We start from the raw sequence: 15,627 nt of genomic DNA, 5'->3' as shown, positions 1-15,627 counted from the left end.
ACTGCAATTGGGTACGGATATTACCGAGTCCTATTATGGCCGGTACGAATATTACTGAGTTTTATTATGGCTGGCTACCGATATTACCGAGTCCTATTAAGGCTAGGTACCGATATTACTGAGTCCTATTATAGCCGGGTACTGATATTACCAAGCCTTGTTATGGTCGGGTACCGATATTGTATAGGTATGTATGTCGATATATGAAACGTTTTTCTAGAAAATGTTAAGTAAGCATGACGAATGCCTTAAAAGGTATCATGAGGGATAAACGGTTCTTATCTTATGCTATTCTTCGTGTTTTTATCATGTTACTATTCCTGCCTTACATACTCAGAACATTATTCGTACTGACGTCCTTTTGTTTTTGGACGTTGCGCTCATGCCCGCAGGTAGGTAAGGAGACGGATCAGATCCATAGGTGTTTTATCAGCGGATTCTCAGGAGCACTCCTCTTACTTCGGAGCTGAAGTCTATTAGTATTGGTCTTTATGGTCACTTGTATTTTATGTAGAGGCTCATAGAAATGTGTGTACAGTTACACGTTTCATAACCCTATTGGTTCATATTGTTGTATGATATTTTGGCTGCTTTGGCGGCTTGTGACATATTTCCTTACAGATCATGATACCCATGAGCTATCTTTGTGGTTCACCTAGAGATGATTATGAGATGCATGTTCAGACGTGCTCGGTAGGTTAGTTTTGGTTGCCCGTCATGGCCCTCTGGTTGGGTCGTGACAAAATGGTTCATGGCACTACCCTGGGTGCAAGTGATGGTTCAGTGAACAAGACTTGATTTAGACAAACAGACAAGACTAGGTAACTAAATATGATTAGTAAATCAAGTACAAATAGGATCACCTAAGCATGGTTCTAGTTTTAAGATTCATTTTAATCTACCTATTAATCATGTCAAGTAAAGGAATTGAATAAACTATAGGAAATATCAGTGTAAGACACAGTGGCAACTAATATGGACACTATAATAAAGTTTCAAACAGGACACAAGGTAGGAACAGGATTAAATCACCAACAACAATAATCCTTTCTCTAGATTCATTAGTCTATTTTTGGTCAAGAACATAAGCCCTTCCCTTACAACCTTGAAATCAAATGACAAAGGTAAGAAGTTAAAGCACATTTTAGAAATTCTTAGCATCAGTAGGCTCCATTTGGTCTCTGATTTTCAGACTTAGGATGAAACAATCAGAGCTACAAGTTCCAAAGTGTCTTCTGGCCACAGTTCAGTATCCTAGGGTCCAAAACAGGTTCATTTTGCAACTTTTAATCATCAAGGCCATGCATTGGGTAGTTACAGTTTCAATCTCCACACAACAAGTTCTATGAAGTGTCAAATTATAAATTGAAGCAAATGATAACATTTAGAGGAATTATAATCTAAAAAGGATCACAATAGTCCTCAAACAACACCTAGGTGAACATAGCTTGGTCTAGATAGTTGTTTTCAAAGCAAGTTTCCATTTTTTAGTCACAAAGTTAGGAAATTTTCTATAGACATCATACTAAACTGCAGAAAGTTTAAGGCAAGGGACATAGATGGTGTATGACCTCTATCCTAGACCATGAAGATGCACTAGAAGCCAAAACACATAGCAGATTGTACAAGAAGTTTTAAAAAGTTTATATTTTAGCCTATTTTTGAATAAAGAGGGAAAGAGTTGCATTTCAAAGAAAACTCTGCACCTTTAAAGCCATTTTCAAATTCTAACTTATGCAAATCTCAGATGAGGGAAAACATAAATCCCCATAGGCTAGTGAAAACTCATTTTTTTTAGCCACTACAGACCTCAATCTTTAGTCAACTACTCATAACAACTAATAGGTTTCAAGATCTTTATGAGACAACCACCAAGTTCCATTTTTATTTCTATCAAACTACTCAAACAAGATAGCAAATTTAATCAAAGCTAATCAGTTTTCATTTAGGACAATATAAACACTTAAGCAGTCTTTCAAGACTTCAAATTAACCAAAGCTAGATTATAGTGATTACTTAAGGTCATTTCAACATAAAAAAGCTATGAGTATGTCAGCCCAAATCAAACTGTCAAGCACTAGACACTAAGGTGTACCATTTTATTTTTTTAGTTTGACAACAGAAGTGGTAACAGACCACAAACTCAAACCCATTGAAGTAATTTAACTGAAATAAACATAGGAGTGATTCCCAGATTTCAGAATATATATGTCTTACTCAAAAATCAAGCTAAATGCCTTTATCCTATAAAAACAATCTCCAAAAAATGACAACAGCTTCAATACACAAAACTAAGAAAAGAGAACATGATCTTACAGTTTCAAGTATAACTTATAACCAACTAAACTTCTTATCATAGACATCTAACTAACTATCCTTAAAATTTAACTTAAACCACATTAACATGTTATAATACCTATTTAGCATGATGTTACCCAACACTTAGCTCGTTTTAAGACTTTGAATAACAAACAACAAACACAAAAATAACAACATTAGACACTAGACTGAACATTCACAGCATTTCAAATAACAAACAAGCTAAGCAAAGCATTATCAAAAACTGGAAATAGAAAAAGATTAGAATAGGATTTACCTTTTATTGAGGCAACCTAAAGACCAAAATAGGATTGAGACTGCAAACTTCAAATCACCAAACCCCTTTTGATTGTCAAAAATCTCCTTTCTTTTTATCTTTTCTCTCTTATATATTTAGATATATTAAAAACTGTTTTTCATACATATATTTCTTGTATATAGTTTATTTTTTAGCCTATACTCTTTAAATTTCGAAAAAAAGGGTCCCTCTCCAAATACCTCAACTTGCTATATATAGATTTTCAAAATTAGGGAATCCTAAGATAAAATGGACACCTCATCCAAACTTTTCCCCCCAAAATTCTTTAAATTGTACCCTCCTAACAAATAATTTGAAATTTTCCATATAGGACAACAAAATACAACTCATTTGTACCCTAAAATCTATCCAAATAATAAAAAAATATCTGGAAAAAAAATCAAAAATAGTACAAACAGCCTATATTAATGGTATAGTTGTAATAATTGGTCAAATAGGATAATATCCCCAATTCGTGTACCTTCACTTAGGAATTTTCTAGGAAATTTCCCCTAGGTTCGATTCTATGGTGCTAAGGTGCACAAGATGGCCAAGGGTTCGTGACCTCGCCCCTGGCAACCTTAGCCCAACTAAACCTGAATAACATCCTAGATTTAGGGACTAATTTAGATAGCAAAAACAAAAATTCGATGGGAACTGAACCTGGAAACCATGAAAGGACATGGTTGAGGTCAAAAACCCTCGAATAATTAACGAAAATAAGCCCAAAATAACCAAGAATCCAAGGGTGCAAGCAAACCCTAACCAGGTCGCCTATATTGCCTGAGAGGAGAGGAGGGTGACGGGTGAAACCAAATGAAAATTGGTCGGGGGCGGGGGGGAGGGGGGCTGGAAGTTTATTTTAATAAACTTCCATTCCCCCCGTTATTTTTACCCCACCCCCCCCCCCCCCGGATTTAAATCAAGTAGAGACTAAATGTATATATTACTAAATAAAAATAATTATTTAGGCTTATTAAAATTTAAAACTCGCAAATTTAAAATATTAGCTTTAAAACAAGACAAATATTGATATAGTTTCGGAAAATATTTAAAAATGTGAAAAAAGCGGTCAAAAATGAGTCGTAATTCATACATCGTTTTAACTAAAAATTGCCTGAATTAGACAAAGCAGGATAGACATCCTCTTTTCAAATCAAATTTGTGAGAATAGATAGCTCGTAATTTTCTTATAATTCTAAATTTTTGCGAAATAATAATAAAATGTCAATGTTTCAATTTTCTCAAAATTTTTGAAATTCTAAAATTGAAAGGAATTATCTTTACTCCGTTTTTGACTCGGGAAATTTGAAACTCAAAATTCACAACTTATAAGGTGAAAATTAGGTGTCAACAAATCATATTAGGGCCATCAAAGCTGTTAGGTAGGGATAGTTATAACAAGTATGCTGAGAAAAAGGCCCGTAAGGGTGGTAGTTTTAGTGGTTCATTCTCTCGAGGACAGAGTTCCAAGGTTTATTCGGGTGGTCCTATTATGTCAGCTATGCAAGTTTGTGTTGGAGCCCTTCAAGGGCCGGTCATTAATCTTACAGTCAGCCAGGGGGTTCACAGCCCTAATTTTCAGACCATGGTGGTTATTCGGCTAAATTTGTTTCTGTTCAGCGGCCTACGCTAGGCCGTGGATGTTTTACGTATGATGATCAGGGGCATTTCAAGAGGAACTATCCCAGACTTAGATAGGGTAGCCAGGGTGCTCAATATCAGCCTCCCAGGGCTCCATTTTCAGTAGCTAGAGAGTGAGGATCGTATGGTAGTAACCGTGCTCATACTGGGCGTGGTGGCCACACAGCTGGTAGAGGTGGCACCCAGCCCATCAGAGGCAGATCTCATTCCGACAAAGGTGGAGATCAGCCCGATAAGGGCGGAGATCAGGCAGGACAGGTTGATCATGGAAGTTCGTAGGCTAGTGGCAGACAGGTTTACGTCTACTCCTTTTCTGGCAGGTTAGAGGCTGAGGGTTCAGATCCAGTCATTACATGTAACATCTTATTCTGTCACCGGACGGCTTTTGTGTTGTTTTATCCGGTTTCTAAATTCTCTTATGTGTCTACATAATTCTCTATGGTGTCCATTATGAGGCATTCACCGATCATTACAGTCTTCAGCATGTGTTTACCCAGCGAGATCTTAATTCTAGGCACCGCAGATGGGTAGAGTTGTAAGGATTACGAATTACCATTTTATATCATCTTGGTAAGGCAAACGTGGTAGTGGATGCCTTGATCAGGAAGTCAGCTAATATTGGTAGTTTGGCCCGCTTCATCGCTTTGGAGCATCTATTAGGCATGGAGGTTCAGACACAAGCTAACAGCTTCGTGAGGCTTGATATGTCCTATTCGGGTAGGGTGTTGGCTTGTGTTAAGTCGAGATCATCACTTCTGGACTAGATTAAAGCAAAGTAGTTCGAGGATGCAAGATTGGGCAAGATTCGTGATCAAGGTTTGAGTGGTGAGGCCAAGGAGGCCATGATTAATAGTAAGGGCGTCTTGAGGATCAAGGGAAGTGTTTGTGTTCCTTGTGTTGATGACTTGATTCGAACAATTCTAGAGAAGTCCTACAGTTCTAGATATTCTAATCATCCTAGTACTACCAAGATGTATCTTGATCTGAGGTAGCATTATTGGGTGGGCTAGGATGAAGCGTGATATTATTGACTTTATTTCTCAGTGTCTGAATTGTCAGTGGGTTAAATACGAGCACTAGAGACCCGAGATACACTTCAGAGGATGCGCATTCCTGAGTGCAAGTGCGGGAGGATAGCCATGGATTTTGTCGTTGGTCTTTTGAAGACCTTGGGAAATTTTGATTTGATTTGGGTCATTATCGATAGGTTGACTAAGTCAGCTCATTTCATACCGATTTAGATTACCTACGCTACTCAGAAGTTGGCCCAGCTTTATATCCGCGAGATTTTTTGGTTGCTTGGGGTTCCTATTTCCATCATATCTGATAGAGGCCCAAAGTTTACATCTCGGTTTTGGAGGACTTTACAGGCCTAGTTCGATACCCGATTAGATCTCAATACAGTTTTCACCGTCAAACAGATGGTCAGTCTGAGTGGACGATTCAGGTTTCGAGGATATGCTTCAAGCCTGTGTGATTGACTTTGTGGTCATTGGGACCCATTCTTACCGTTAGCACAGTTTGCTTATAATAATAGTCACCACTCGAGGTAAGTCCATAGGGGTACTGACCTCTTGAGGGAGTCATTCGATAAGGTTAAGGTGATTTAAGATAAGCTCACAACGGCTCAGAGTAGACAGAAGAAGTATGCAGACCGAAAGATCCGAGATCTTTAGTTCATGGTTGGGGAACAGGTCTTGTTTAAGGCCTCACCCATAAAAGGTGTGATGAGGTTTGGGAAGAAGGGCAAGCTCAGTCTTAGGTTCATCAGTCCATTTGAGATTATTAGCTGTGTAGGGGAGGCAGCCTATGAGTTGGCATTGCCTCCAGGTTTATCGAGTGTTCAACCGGTGTTTCATGTCTCTATGTTGAATAAATCTCATGGTGACGGTTCTTACATTATTCGTTGGGATTCAGTCTTGTTGGATGAGAACTTGTCTTATGAAGAGGGTCTTATTGATATCTTAGATAGAGAGGTTCGTAACTTGAGGTCTAAGGAGATAGCGTCAGTGAAGGTCCAATGGAAGAATCGTCCAGTTCAGGAAGCTACTTGGGAGACCGAGTTCGATATATGTAATAAGTATCCCCAGCTTTTAACCCAGTCAGGTATCTTTCCTCTTGTTTCATCCCTTGTTCATTCCAAGATGAACGGTTATTTTATTATTATCTGATGTAATGATCCACTAGGTCGTTGTGTGTTTTTTCACAATTTTTCCCCTGCCGGTTCAATTATGAGACTAAGAGCGAGTCTAGTGGAAACTTAAAGATTTAGAATTCTAAAACGAAGGCATTTGATTGTATTTTGTGCACTTGTTTGATAACTTGTTTTATTAAGTTTGGGGGTTGACTTAGTAAATTAGACCTCCGTTGGGAATTCCGAGGCCACGGGTGAGTCTGTAGCATGTTTTTACATACGTGTGTATATTCGGTTTGTGTATGTGAGGCCTTAATTTGATGTCGAGATTTTTGGAAAGCTTGGTGAAAACCTAGAGGATTCTGGTTCTGGTGTGACCGCCGCAGCGGGCATGGGTCAACCGCAGCAGCGCCACCGCAGAAGCTCGGGTTTAGGGAGTTTCTTCTACTGCAGATAGTGGGCCGCCATAGGGAGACCGTTACGGCGCTGTCTTGACTGCTATGTCTAGTGGGAGCGTTTAATGAACTCCACTGTAGCACAGGGTCTGGCCGCTACAACAGGACCACTGCAGTGCACGTAGTGACCGTTGCAGCGATCGACGGGAGGCAGAAACCCACATTTATATTACTAAGTACTAGCCATTAGTCTCATAACTCCCAAAACAGTTTTCAAGATAGAAAAGGGCGATTATTCTAAAGCTTTGGTAGATTCTTTCTTAAGGGTAAGTTCTAAACTACCATTTCATTCCGTTACCTTTCTTCCTTAAGTTTCCATGGTTAGTCTTAAGGTCCATTAATGGTGGATGGGAGTTCTAGAATCCTAAATTCATGAAAGCCTTGTTGAAAATTATGGTGTAGTATTTATAGCACTGTTTATAACATCTAGAAGTGTAGGTTATCACTTTCTAGGATGGGAATTTCTTAATTATTGTGAGAATTATATATTGAGACTTAGGATTCCACCCAAAATGGAGATTTTGCCTTAAATCCGATTTGAAAGGGTTAAATTGATTAGGAACATATAAATTGGAGGATTATGATTGTTGGGACTGGGGTAGCATAAATTCACCCTTAAATGCTTGTTTCGCCCATTCGAATGGTTATGGGTGGTTTGGGGTATTCTTTCCCAATATTGATTTCTATGTTAACTAGATGACCTATTGGTTACGTAGTGTTATATTGCTAGACTTTATGCATTCAGAGGCGTTACGCAAGAGGAAAGCTCTAGCGGATTAGCTTGCATTGTTCCAATTCTACATCTGAGGTAGGTTATGGTTTACTTGAGTTAGACTTTGATTAGTTGATTATATATGTGGTAGAATTGATAGGAGAAAGCATGATTAGGTCTTCAGACATGAAGTTTGGTTGAATATTACTTAGGTTGGTATGATTGCTGATTATGTGGGCTTGTCACCATTACTTTATATACTGAAACATGAGGTGTATTTGTTTTGATATGGGAAGGAAAGAGTTGACATATATGCTCTTCTTGTTGATCGAGATGACATATGCATTTATGCTGTTGTTGAATTGATTTATCTGAGTCTTGTTGTGACTTATGGCATGGTGCCCTGTATTCCTCGACACTGATATTATTGACTAATCATGTTTCATACTTAGTGTTGAACTAGAAGTATGTTGAGATTCATCTTGTGATCAGGTACAGAAATATATATAAGGCACATTTGACAAGGGGTGAGGATGTGGCCTAGATATGAGCTCGTGATCTGAGGTCAATTCTGGAGCGAGTAGTACATGGACATCATGGGTACCCTGCAGGTCATGACTACTGTGCAAAAAATGCCTTTAGCATTTGTGTATGGTTTAGATAATATCAGTGGTTGCATTTCATTGCATTGGGTCTTACCTTATTTTTGTGATTGACAGATGATTGTTGTTGATACTATTTGGTTGTTGTGCTTGTTACACCTCGGAAATTTTTCTGTACTTGTGTGATGAGTAGAACAATGAAGGACTTGAGTGTATGGTGTTTTACTAAGTCGAGAATGGCTAATTTTGCATTTTTGGAAATAATAAAGTTGCAGAAACATTTTCACCCAGTGGTCGTATACCCTATATGGCCCGTAAAGTGATTTACGGACCGTATAGTGCAACGTCTTTCATTGCGTCAAAAATCTCAAGATTCTGTTAAGTGTTGAAATGGTTAAAGACGACTCAGAATACGGCCCGTAAACCAGGTCGTAAACCACCAGGTCCCTCAGCCAAGACTTTCGGTAAATGTTGAATATGGTTAAATACGACCCAGTTTACGGCCCGTAAACTGGTTTATGGACCGTAAACCAGGTCGTAAACTGCCATGTCCACCAGCCAAACTCTCTGTTTTTGGAATGCTTAAATACGACCACAGTGGACGACCCGTAAATCAAAATACGGTCCGTAAACTGCAGTTTACGACCACTGTTCACCCGACGAGAATTCATTACAGATCAAATTTTGGGATTATTAAAAGGGGCTTGGACTACAATTCAGTTCATTATTCATCAACACAACTCAAGAAACCTCTAGAATATTCCAAATTATTCCTCCATAAGAATCCAAGAGAATCAAGGGAAAGCTAAAGATCAACAACACAAAACCTATGAAATCAAGTGCAAGAACACATCAAGGGATCATCTAAGTCAAGTAATTCCCAAGAAGGTGAACTAGGGTTTTGTTTAAGTGAAGAATTTCAACTCAAGGGTTGTTCAACCACTAGCCAAGGTAAGTTTCATGATCATTCTATGTTGTTTGAAGTATTGAAAAGCTTAGACACCTGAAATGTAGAAGAACATAGAAATGGACCATTATTGAGTGAATAGTGCCATAAATGAATGATAGTGGGATTGAATTATGAATGTTGAAGTGTTGTGAATACAAATACGTTATAAATGATGTTTATATCATGAAACAAGCGTTAAACGCATGAAAATGCAAGGACGAGTCATAAGGCTAATTATGAGGGAAATTGGAGGAAAATGGTGGATTTTGCTAAATGTACGTAAATGACGATTGTTGATTTCGATATTGTGAGTAATGCTATGAATGTTGGGAGTTAATATAAAACATGGGAAAAATAGTATAAACAAGAGAAGCGCTGTCCGACTTCTCTTAGAATTAGCGACGCGTTCTTGTAGTTAGTATGCTACTGTTGATATGAGTTCTTTATGAAGGTAATGACGCGATATTGAAGGAGAACGAGTGAGCGATATCTTAGCTAAACGACCAAGGTATGTGAGGCTAGTCCCTTCTTTCTGATGGCATGAATCTTGTAGCACGAAATTCCTATTCTCTTCATGAGTTCTTGTAGTCCGAAAGGCTAAGAGTCTAACTCCTTAATGTCTATGTAAGATGAGGAATACGATATGATGATGCTAGTATAATGATAATGTTAATTATCGCTTACACTCACCTTATGTACTAGTTCCTTCAAGGTGAGGCAGAGTATCAATAGTTGATTCATAATAGAATCGGGGGATCATGACCTTACGTCACCCCGATAGAGTAAAGTTGATCTTGAGCCTTACGTCACCCCGACAGATGTATTCGATCTCTAAGAATATCAGACAGTTTGATAAAGGTAGTATTTTATGCCTTGATCTCTTTGTGAATATTTTCGGAAAATTATGGGATATTCAAGATATCTATTAAAGGGAATATTTGTGTCACGACCCAACCAATGAGTCATGACGAGTACCTGACTTCTACTAATCAGACACCTTTATACCTGTACTTGGATCTCACTGAAAAACAGGGTGGCCCATATATGACTTTTAGCTGAACTATACTGAATTCTGTAAGAACAATATAATATATTCTGCGTCAAGAACTCATAATCAACATATATGGATACGTGCTGAAGATAACAGTGCAAGCCGACTAGGCCTCTACATGTACTGTACAACAAAATAAGAGCCGACCGGGCTATATAACGTCTCAACTATAGACAACTGTCATATAGACCTGTAAGGGAGTACAAAGCTGTAGGAAGGACGGGATAGGGCCCCGTCATACCTGTATATACAAATTAAAATCGCATACCAAAATGAACTGCGGCTCCGAACCAAGTAGAGCGCACTGACTACTGCTGAGTCGAAGTCATACTGAGCTGGACCGTCTATCTGTCTATCTAAACTTGCGAGCATGAACGCAGCCCCCTGAGCAATAGGGGAGTCGGTACGAATAATGTACCGGGTATGTAAGGCATAAGAACAACATATACATAAGAATCATGAAAGATAACTGAAGCATGAAAACTAATCTCAACATATACTCTGGATAACTGAAAGTGCCTTTGCGGCGTATGATATGCATGTTTTTTTTCAAAACTGTATACATATATCATAGTATATCTGCTAGCGTTGTGGAGCATACAGCCCAATCCATATATCATGTCTTCCCGCGTCCGAGGTAATCTCATAATCTGTCCACTGCAGTGATGTGCACATCAACGTGCCTGCCCGTCTGACTATAGCGCGGTGCGATGTAAGAAAATAACTGTAGATATATACATGCATGAACGACTCGTAAAAGGATACTCTGAACTCCTCTTAGTAATATAGGAGCTAGTACATCTAGTATGTAAATATGATAAATATCTAGAAACTGTAAATATGGAACATATAAAATCAAGGATACAACGGATCCTATATTGTTTCGGAATAGAGTCTTTGGAACTCACTCGTTTACTTTTTTCATTCGTATCATAAAGATCATGCCAAAATGAATAAAAGCGATAGCCTTAACAAACCTGGAAGTCTATGTAAACATCCCACGTCTACTTCTTGAGCTCGTAAGTCTACAATTAAGACAATAATATCACGATTAGACCACATACACTACTCATAATCCAATTATATATGAATCGAACCTAACGAAATTCGGGCGGCATTTCCCCTATAATCATTACTCCAATCCAATTCTAAAAGAGCCCATAATATGCACAATATCACCAATAATGACAACAACATCAATATCAACATAACCAAGTAAGAATCTTCTCAAAAATCCCATCAAAAATAGCCCGCAAGGCAATCATATCAACAAACTAGTTTACGCTTTCGTAGTATCATTTCCGTTACTTTAAACTAGGGAATTTTTCCATGAATAACTCAATTAATACAACTAGGAGATAGTACATACCTTATTGTCCAAAATACTCAATCAAAATCCTGGCTCCAAGCTTCTAAAATCAGCCACACAACAAGGTAACAATACTATAGTGATCTTCCTACTAGTTCCAAGTTTATTACGGTAAATCTTGATCCAATTTGAGAAAACTAACTTTGACAACTTTGGAGTGCTCCTATGGAGTATATGGATCTGTTGGGTGAAGAAACAAGGATTAAGTCGTGGTTTAACTTAATATAGTAAAATAAAAGGGTGGCCACCGTCGACCATGCCACAGCCCCTGATTCTCCGATGGCTGGGCGTCTCTTTGCCTCTGATCACCATCAACAATGTTGACAATGACGTCAACATGTTGACGGGTCATCAACTTGCTCCATCAAGTTGCATTATGCATTATTCCGTTCACCGTTAATTCGTTTAACCTCTAATCCGTTCAATACTCGTAATACTTAAACTTAGCTATCCGTATACAAGAGTTATACTTTTCCATTATCCCATAACCCTGAAGATGAATCTTAAAACTCGAGGACGAGGTGGTTAACACACTATAGACTAATGACGTACCAAAAATTGGAGATGTAACATTCTGCCCCCCCCCCCCCCCTCCGAGAATAATCATCCTCGAATGTTTAGTTAATAGCGATTTGTAAAAATTTCGGTAGAGTCTCCTCTGTAACTATACCAATCCAACCTGTACACAGCAACCCAATAAAATGTCACACAGGGCTGCACGCTAAAATACACAACATCATGGTCTCACACGACCAATCATAGAGCTGCACATAACGTCAATAATCATGGCCTCACACGACGAAAATACAATAACTATAAGTACATCACATACTTGAAGTCTGAACTGCCTCAGAAGATTAGAATAGATGTGGATATCTGGTCTTCATGTCATTTTCTACTTTCTATGTCATTTCTTCAACATTATTATTCCTCCAAAGCACCTTAACAGAAGCCACATCCTTAGTCTGTAGCCGACAGACTTGTCTATCTAATATAGGCACAGGAATCTCCTCATATGATAACTGCTTAGTCACCTGAACATCATCTATTGGTATCACTCTCGAGGGATCTCCTACGCATTTGCGGAGCACGGACACATGGAATATTGAATGTACAGACATCAGGTCAAAAGGTAGCTCTAACGCATATGCTACCTTACCCATTGTATGAATGATTCCGTATGGCCCAATGTATCGAGGTCTTAACTTACCCATCTTGCAAAATCTCATCACTCCCTTCATAGACGAGATCTTCAGAAAGACCCAATCGCCTACCTCAAACTCAAACTTACGTCGCCGATTATCTACATAGGATTTTTGTCGACTTTGTGCTGCTAGTAGTCTTTCCTGAATCACCTTCACCTTTTCAGCCGCTTGTTGTACTAAGTCTAGACCTACTAGCCGATTCTCTACAACATCAAACCATCCTATGGGTGATCTACACCTTCGCCCATATAAGGATTCATAAGGAGCCATCTAAATACTGGACTAGTAACTGTTATTATATGCAAACTCAATAAGAGGACAGTGATCATCCCAGCTACCTCGAAATCGATCACACAATCCCTAAGCATATCCTCAAGTGTTTGTATAGTACGCTCTGCCTACCCGTCTGTCCGTGGGTGAAATGCGGTACTAAGACTCACCTATGTTCCTAATCCGTTCTGGAAATAACTCCAAAAGTTAGCTCTAAACTATGCTCCGATATCAGAAACAATGGCTGTAAGAACCCCATGAATTCGTACAATCTCTCTAAGGTAGAGCTTCGCATAATCTTCAACTGAATAAGTAGTTCTGACAGGTAGCAAGTAAGCTGACTTTGTAAGTCTATCAACTCCGACCTATATCGAATCATATTTTCGCTGAGTAAGAGGCAAACCTGTTTGAAATTCATATTAACTACTTCCCATTTCCACGTCGGAATCTCAATAGCTTGCAATAAACCTCCTGGCTTCTGGTGCTCTATCTTAACTTGCTGACAATTTAGACACTGAGTGATAAACTCTGTTATGTCCTTCTTTATACCATCCCACCAATACACTTCCTTGATATCATGGTACATTTTTATTGTGCCCGGATGAATAGAATAATGGGAATAATGGGTTTCCCCCATAACCTGCCGACGGAGTCCTACAATATTAGGAACACATAATCTACCTCAATACCTGAGTACTCTATCCCCTGAAATCGCAAAGGGCGTCTTTTCTTTCTGAGGAGTCATATCTCAATAATGTGCTAAGATAGGATCTTCGTACTGACGCTCCTTTATTTCAGTTACCAGAGATGACATCGCTGTATCCTGAACCGTAACTCCTATATCACCTGAGTCTATCAGTTGAACTCTATGGCTGGCTAGCCGACGAACTTCACAGGCTAGCTCTCTCTTCTCTGGCTGCAAATATGACAAGCTACCCATGGATTTATGACTAAGAGCATCGGCTACTACATTGGCCTTCCCAAGAAGGTACAGCATATTAACATCATAATATTTTAGCAACTTTAGCCATCGCCTCTATCGTAAATTCAAGTCCTTCTGCTTAAAGATGTACTAGAGGCTCTTATGGTCAGTGTAGATATCAACATGGACACCGTATAAGTAGTGCCTCCACATTTTCAAAGCATGGATCACTGCAGCTAACTCAAGATCATGGGTTGTATAATTCTTCTCATGCTTCCTTAGCTGTTTGGAGGCACAAGTAACAACCTTACCAAGTTTTATTAACACACAACCCAACCCAATACCCGAAGCATCACAATATAACACATAGCCATATGTCCCCTCTGGAAGAGTCAAGAAAAAAAAAACCTAAGATATTCTCTCCTAATATTTTCCATCATATTAGTAAAGGTTTGACAAGACCCGGACCCCGTAAACCCGAGATGGTGAAGAAGAAGGTTGCTTCTAGGGTTTCTTCAAGTTGTGGAGTTTAGGGAGTTGAAGTTGAAGTGATTCTTGGGATTCTGGACCCCTTAAGGTATGTACATGATTTCTACCTTTGTATTTAAGTTGGTTATCAAGAGTTTTAGTGATATTAAGTGAAGAGGGGATAGTTGTGGAAGTGGTAAGTGGATGAAAGACAAGATAGTGACTTAGGGTTATATTAAGAGATGATTGGAAGCGGGTTTACATACATCTTGATATATATATATATATATATATATATATATATATATATATATATATATATATATATATATATATATATGCGTTGGCATTGTTGATGTAAGTATTGTAGTTGATGTGGGATTGAATGAGAAGTTCTAGTGTGTAAGATTACAAAGGAAATTATTATCTATAGTTCGTTGAGCTTTATATGTATTTGAGGATGGTTAGTAAGCAAAGTAAATAGCTTAATTAAGCCATATGTTACCTTAATTGTAGATTTACAAGTTCAAGAGGTAAAGGTTGGGCGATTGGAGATACTCCAAGGTATGTTAAGGTCATTCCTTTCTTCTTTTGGCATGTTCATATGATATGATCCAACAAGCGAGTAAGCGAGCTTCCATATTACGCTACTCTTAGAAGCATTAGAAGTACTTTAATATTTGATGTTCATATACCCCATTTATGAGTAATCCTTCTATTCATAGGTCTAGTCTTATGTAGCCAGTTCCGTGCATACAATGTATTCATGCACTACATTAATTATATATTATGTATATTGACCCGTGACTAGAAGGCGTTATATACGCACACATATCAGGTGTTATATACATGAATATTTGATATATGTAAAGTATAAGAAGAGATATAAGCGTTATACACACATTACTACTATGATAATGATATTGATTATGGTCACAGAGGAGCCAATATGATAGGACGAGATGCCATAAAGGCTTACATGCGTTATATACGCACATACATTAGGCGTTATATACGCACTCATATAGATACACGACCATCATTGATAGGTATGAGCATGCATATTGTGTGCCCATAGAGGCATTGTCAGTTACGCAGATTTAGGCAGATACTAGTTCATACAAGTTCATGCAGTCAGTCATTTCAGTTATGAGTTAAGATCTTAATCATGATTCTTATGTGTATATGTTGTTCTTATGCCTTACATACTCGGTACATTATCCATACTG

At 38.4% G+C, this 15,627-nt stretch overlaps 1 protein-coding gene across 1 annotated transcript; it reads left to right on the top strand.

The window, feature by feature from the left end:
• The first annotated feature begins 5,940 nt into the window (after window positions 1–5,940).
• Window positions 5,941–6,432, top strand: LOC132612022 (uncharacterized). The gene has a single exon (XM_060326371.1). The coding sequence runs from the start codon at window positions 5,941–5,943 to the stop codon at window positions 6,430–6,432; it is 492 nt and encodes a 163-aa protein (XP_060182354.1).
• The last annotated feature ends 9,195 nt before the right edge of the window (window positions 6,433–15,627 follow it).

Source organism: Lycium barbarum, chromosome 9 (genome assembly GCF_019175385.1).
Source record: "Lycium barbarum isolate Lr01 chromosome 9, ASM1917538v2, whole genome shotgun sequence".
In the NCBI taxonomy this organism is placed as follows: Eukaryota; Viridiplantae; Streptophyta; class Magnoliopsida; order Solanales; family Solanaceae; genus Lycium; species Lycium barbarum.
The sequence above is the reverse complement of the archived record's forward strand: the minus strand, read 5'-3'. Positions and strand labels throughout refer to the sequence as shown.

Bases quoted from the DNA above. Each gene is read 5' to 3' on its own strand.
- LOC132612022 (XM_060326371.1), top strand. From the start codon at position 5,941: ATGGTTGGGGAACAGGTCTTGTTTAAGGCCTCACCCATAAAAGGTGTG.